The sequence below is a fragment of the Lipotes vexillifer genome, unplaced genomic scaffold, assembly GCF_000442215.2.
Source record: "Lipotes vexillifer unplaced genomic scaffold, Lipotes_vexillifer_v1.1 scaffold604, whole genome shotgun sequence".
In the NCBI taxonomy this organism is placed as follows: domain Eukaryota; kingdom Metazoa; phylum Chordata; class Mammalia; order Artiodactyla; family Lipotidae; genus Lipotes; species Lipotes vexillifer.
This window is the reverse complement of record NW_006798979.1, coordinates 1,208,458-1,212,561: the sequence shown is the minus strand read 5'-3', so window position 1 is coordinate 1,212,561 and position 4,104 is coordinate 1,208,458. Positions and strand designations below refer to the sequence as shown.

At 60.6% G+C, this 4,104-nt stretch overlaps 2 protein-coding genes across 2 annotated transcripts in view; one reads left to right on the top strand and one right to left on the bottom strand.

The window, feature by feature from the left end:
• Window positions 1–1,495: 1,495 nt before the first annotated feature.
• LOC103073294 (N-cym protein-like) lies at window positions 1,496–2,812 on the bottom strand. Its single transcript, XM_007471213.1, is given in 5 exon segments — window positions 1,496–1,524; window positions 1,527–1,622; window positions 1,711–1,788; window positions 1,791–1,877; window positions 2,761–2,812. Coding segments are annotated over 5 exon segments (342 nt in total).
• Window positions 2,813–3,659: 847 nt separating this feature from the next.
• The window catches only part of MYCN (MYCN proto-oncogene, bHLH transcription factor), a 3,761-nt gene continuing 3,316 nt past the window's right edge, over window positions 3,660–4,104 (top strand). Inside the window, exon 1 of the mRNA XM_007471208.1 lies at window positions 3,660–4,099. Within this exon, the coding sequence (XP_007471270.1) occupies window positions 3,660–4,099 (440 nt within the window). The remainder of the gene's footprint in view (window positions 4,100–4,104) is intronic.

Here is a 4,104-nt window from a genome sequence, read left to right as displayed (position 1 = left end):
TCTTTCCCTCTACTGCTGATAAACAGAAACTCCCGTCGAAGAGCTGGCTTTGCTTCAGAAGGACTCATTCAGGCCTCTCTGCCTTGAACAATATCGTTGAGTACGTAGGTACACAGGTATCTGCTTTGCTCCAAGGATGCCCCCTGGAGCAAAACAGACATAGATGGAGTGAGGAAGACAGAGCCTGTTTCCACTCGGTGTCTCGGGAGAAGCGGGCATTAAACAAATTCTCCCAGGCATATATCATTACAAATGAAACTAAGTGTTGTGAAGGAAAATCCAGGATGCTTGGGGAGAGTACAGCGGGAGGGCATGGTTTAGATTAGGGGGTTAGGGAAAAGCAGAAGTGGGAGTGTGAAAGGCTTTTGCAAAGGTTTAGAGCTTTACATACGGGAAGGAAATAATAATAATAAAGGTGTTTGGAAGGGCAGCTCATCCTCATTCATGGGCCACTTCCTAGGACTCTGGGAACCTGCCTCTCTCCCCCGAATTATGTAGGCATCCAGGGTAAGGACTGGAAGAGCCTTCACAAATGCTAATAGGTGAGCGTTTTACAGGCTGCCCCCTGACCCTCTGCATCCTCATCCGTAACTAGTTTGAATGAGGAGGTGAATGGCGAGGATGACTGGCATTTCCAGTTTGGGAAAAAGGAGGTGGAGAAGCTTTCCCACCCCAGTGAGGGCGCGGGGGAGGGGGCAGGTTTCTCTACCCCAAACCATCCGAAGAGGAACGTTTTCCCCGAGGATATCCCACTTCATCGTGTATCTGGTTGTGAAGGGGGCTGAGATTTGGGTTGTTCCTGGGGAGTTTTGGTTCTGGAATCTCTGACCCTGTCACCCCTCCGCCCCCCAACACACCTGCAGGAAAGCTAGACCAGAGTGAAGTTAGGATCTGAAAGCGGCGGTGGGATGCGAGAGGGGGTGGGGTGTTAATTTCCCCGGAAGAATCGATCAGGATCTGGTAATAACAATAGCTGACACTCAGCACCCATCCTGTGCTGGGCACCGTCCTGAACGCTTTCAAAATATCTTAACACAACCCCGTGAGGTAAGCACCGTCACTAACTCCATTTCACAATTGAAGAAACCAAGGCACATCGAGGCTGAGCAGAGATAGCAGCTTGCCCCTTTGCCTGCAACAATCTGAAGCAAGGTTTCTGAGCCAGGGTTTGGGCTGCAGGAGGTGTGGACCGCCGACTCCAACGAGGACCTGATCCGCCTCCCCATAATTCGGGAAATAGCTGGTTTTGAAAGGCTAACTTGGGAGCCCGTGGGAACGGCTTCGGGAGCCTCACGCCCATCCCCTTCGGAAGCCGAGGCGAGCCGGCACCCCTCGCGCGGTGGCGAAGACAGGTTGACAGCGCGGCGGGAGGGCTGCCCGTGGCCCCGGTTGGACCCCCGAGACCAGGCCCCGCGGCTCCGCTTTCTGCGCGGCCTCCGCGAGGTGTCGCCTTCGGCCGAAGAAACCACAGCGGCGCCACCCTCGTAGCCCGCAGTTATTTATTTATTTTCAAACAAGGGGGCGCCCCTCTCCTTTCAATTTAAAACTACAAACCTCCCGCGGTTTCGTTCCTAAATGGGCGCGTCCTCTCCCTCCCACTGTGCACCCCGGGTCCAGATTCTCTTCCGAGATCACACACGAGCAACACCCCTCCCTCGCCCCCCGCACTGCCCGGCTGGACGTCGGCCTAGCGCTCAGCAGCACACACACGCAGTCGAGGCGGGGGCTGGGTTAGGAGCCTCTGCACACCCCCGGAGCCCTCCGGAAATTTTTTTTTTTTTACGCCGAGCAATTGCCAGGCCCGCAGGGTGGGTGTTGCGTTGCACCGCTCGGCGCGCAGCTGGTCCGCAGAGTGCACAGGGGGCAAGCCCGGGGGTCTAAAAGGGCGGGAGGAGCACGCCCCGGGCTTCCCAGCTTTGCAGCCTCCTCTCTGCAAAGAAGAAAAGCAAGTGGCTTTTGGCGCGAAAGCCTTGGCGCCTCCCCTGATTTTTATGGAAATCAAGAGGGCGGGGTAAAGCCGCTTTCCTCTGCCTTTCTCCCTCCCCCTTGTCTGTGCCGCAGCCCCCTTCTCTCCCCGCCCCCCGGGTGTGTCAGATTTTTCAGTTAATAATATCCCCCGAGCTTCAAAGCGCAGCCAGTGACAGTCATCTGTCTGGACGCGCTGGGTGGATGCGGGGGGCTCCTGGGAACTGGGTTGGAGCCGAGCTAGCGCTAGCCAGGCGCAAGCGCGCACAGACTGCAGCCACCCGAGGACCACCCCCCGCCCCTGGCCACCCGGGGACCCCCGCACAGAATAGCCTCAGGATCCCCGGCCGTCGGCGGGAGGTAAGGAGCGGGGGGCGCAAAGCGCCCGGCGCCCCGGGAGCGGCGAACGCGGCGGGAAGGCAAGCCCTGGACGGGATAGCGGCCGGCGCACAGGGCACCCGACTGTGCCCGGGGGGCGGGGGGGACTGTTTCTGCTTCCGAAACAAAACCCTCTCGGGGTTTTCCCTGAAAAGCCAGTTCCAGTCCCCAAGGCTCCCGGACTGGGAGAGACCCGCCCTAATCCATCTAGTGCCCTTGCCAGGGGTTGTAATGGCTTCATCGAAAAGAAATTCACCCTTCTCTAGAACATTTGTCTGCATCTGAGCTGACGGGGAGCCGGTGCGTCCCCACCCCGAAGCTGGGTTCTCCAAAGGGTGCCTCCAGAGGAAGAAGACGGGGGTTAAGCAGGGCGAGGCCGTCGCGGTGGTAATCTGGGTCACTGCCGCCCCGGCTCACAGGAGACGTGGCTCTCCCTGCGACCCTCCCCGCGCTGGTGTCCCTGAACCATTCCCGGGGAATGGGGTCCAGGCTCTCCCAGGAAGAGGATGTCGTTGGGGGCTTGGAACAGCGGGGGTGGGGGTAGAAAGGTTCAAAAGCAGCTATTGACAGTACTTTCCCTGCAGCGGGTGATGGCTGGGGGCGTCGGATCAAAATTTGGGGGAGGGAGTTCTGGATTTGGGTGCCTGTTGTTGGTCTCGGTCTAGAGAAAGGGTTTTTCCATTTGCGAAGTTTCCTAAACCCCCGCTATCGCTTGCGCTCCCGAGGTTGCTATTTTACAAAGGAGGGGGGTGGTTTGAGGGTTCTCCAGAATCCTAGACCCGGTAGCTGGGTTGGAGTCCTGGGCTTCCTGGGAGCAGCGGGCCCTACTTGGGTGCAACCGCGGGTGTCGGTGAGCTGGTGGGAGCTAGAATTCTGCAGCCTTGGGCAGCCCCCTCCCCCAGGCAGTGCCTTGTGTGAAGGAAACGGCAGTTTCCAAAGTTGCAGAGCTACGCCGCCACCCCCCGCATCTGCATGCCCCCTCCCACCCCCTGTCGTAGACAGCATGTACACAAAAGGAGGGAGGGAGAGAGCGAGAGACACAACTTGCTCCACCTTCGGGAGCCCTGGGCGGAGTGGGGGTCTTGGAGGGGAGACTGAGAAAGCGGGTGAGAGGGGGTGACCGCTGCCCGTCCCCACCCCTCGCGCCCCCCATCCGGCTCCGCTTGCCAACCCTCTCCCGGTGTGTCTGTCGGTTGCAGTGTCGGAGGTTGGCGCGGGCCCCCGCCCTCCGCGCCCCTCACGGGAAGGAAGCACCCCCCGAACTAAAAAGAGCGGAGCGGAAAGAAGCCCTCATTCGGCGGCCAGGAGGCGAGCCGATGCCGAGCTGCACCGCGTCCACCATGCCGGGGATGATCTGCAAGAACCCGGACCTCGAGTTTGACTCTCTGCAGCCCTGCTTCTACCCGGACGAAGACGACTTCTACTTCGGCGGCCCCGACTCGACGCCCCCGGGGGAGGACATCTGGAAGAAGTTTGAGCTGTTGCCCACGCCCCCGCTGTCGCCCAGCCGTGCCTTCCCGGAGCACAGCCCGGAGCCCCCGAACTGGGCCACCGAGATGCTGCTGCCCGAGGCCGACCTGTGGGGCAACCCGGCCGAGGAGGACGCGTTCGGCCTGGGGGGCCTGGGCGGCCTCACGCCCAACCCAGTCATCCTCCAGGACTGCATGTGGAGCGGCTTCTCGGCCCGCGAGAAGCTGGAGCGCGCGGTCAGCGAGAAGCTGCAGCACGGCCGGCCGCCCGCCGCGGGGCCCGCGGTCCCGG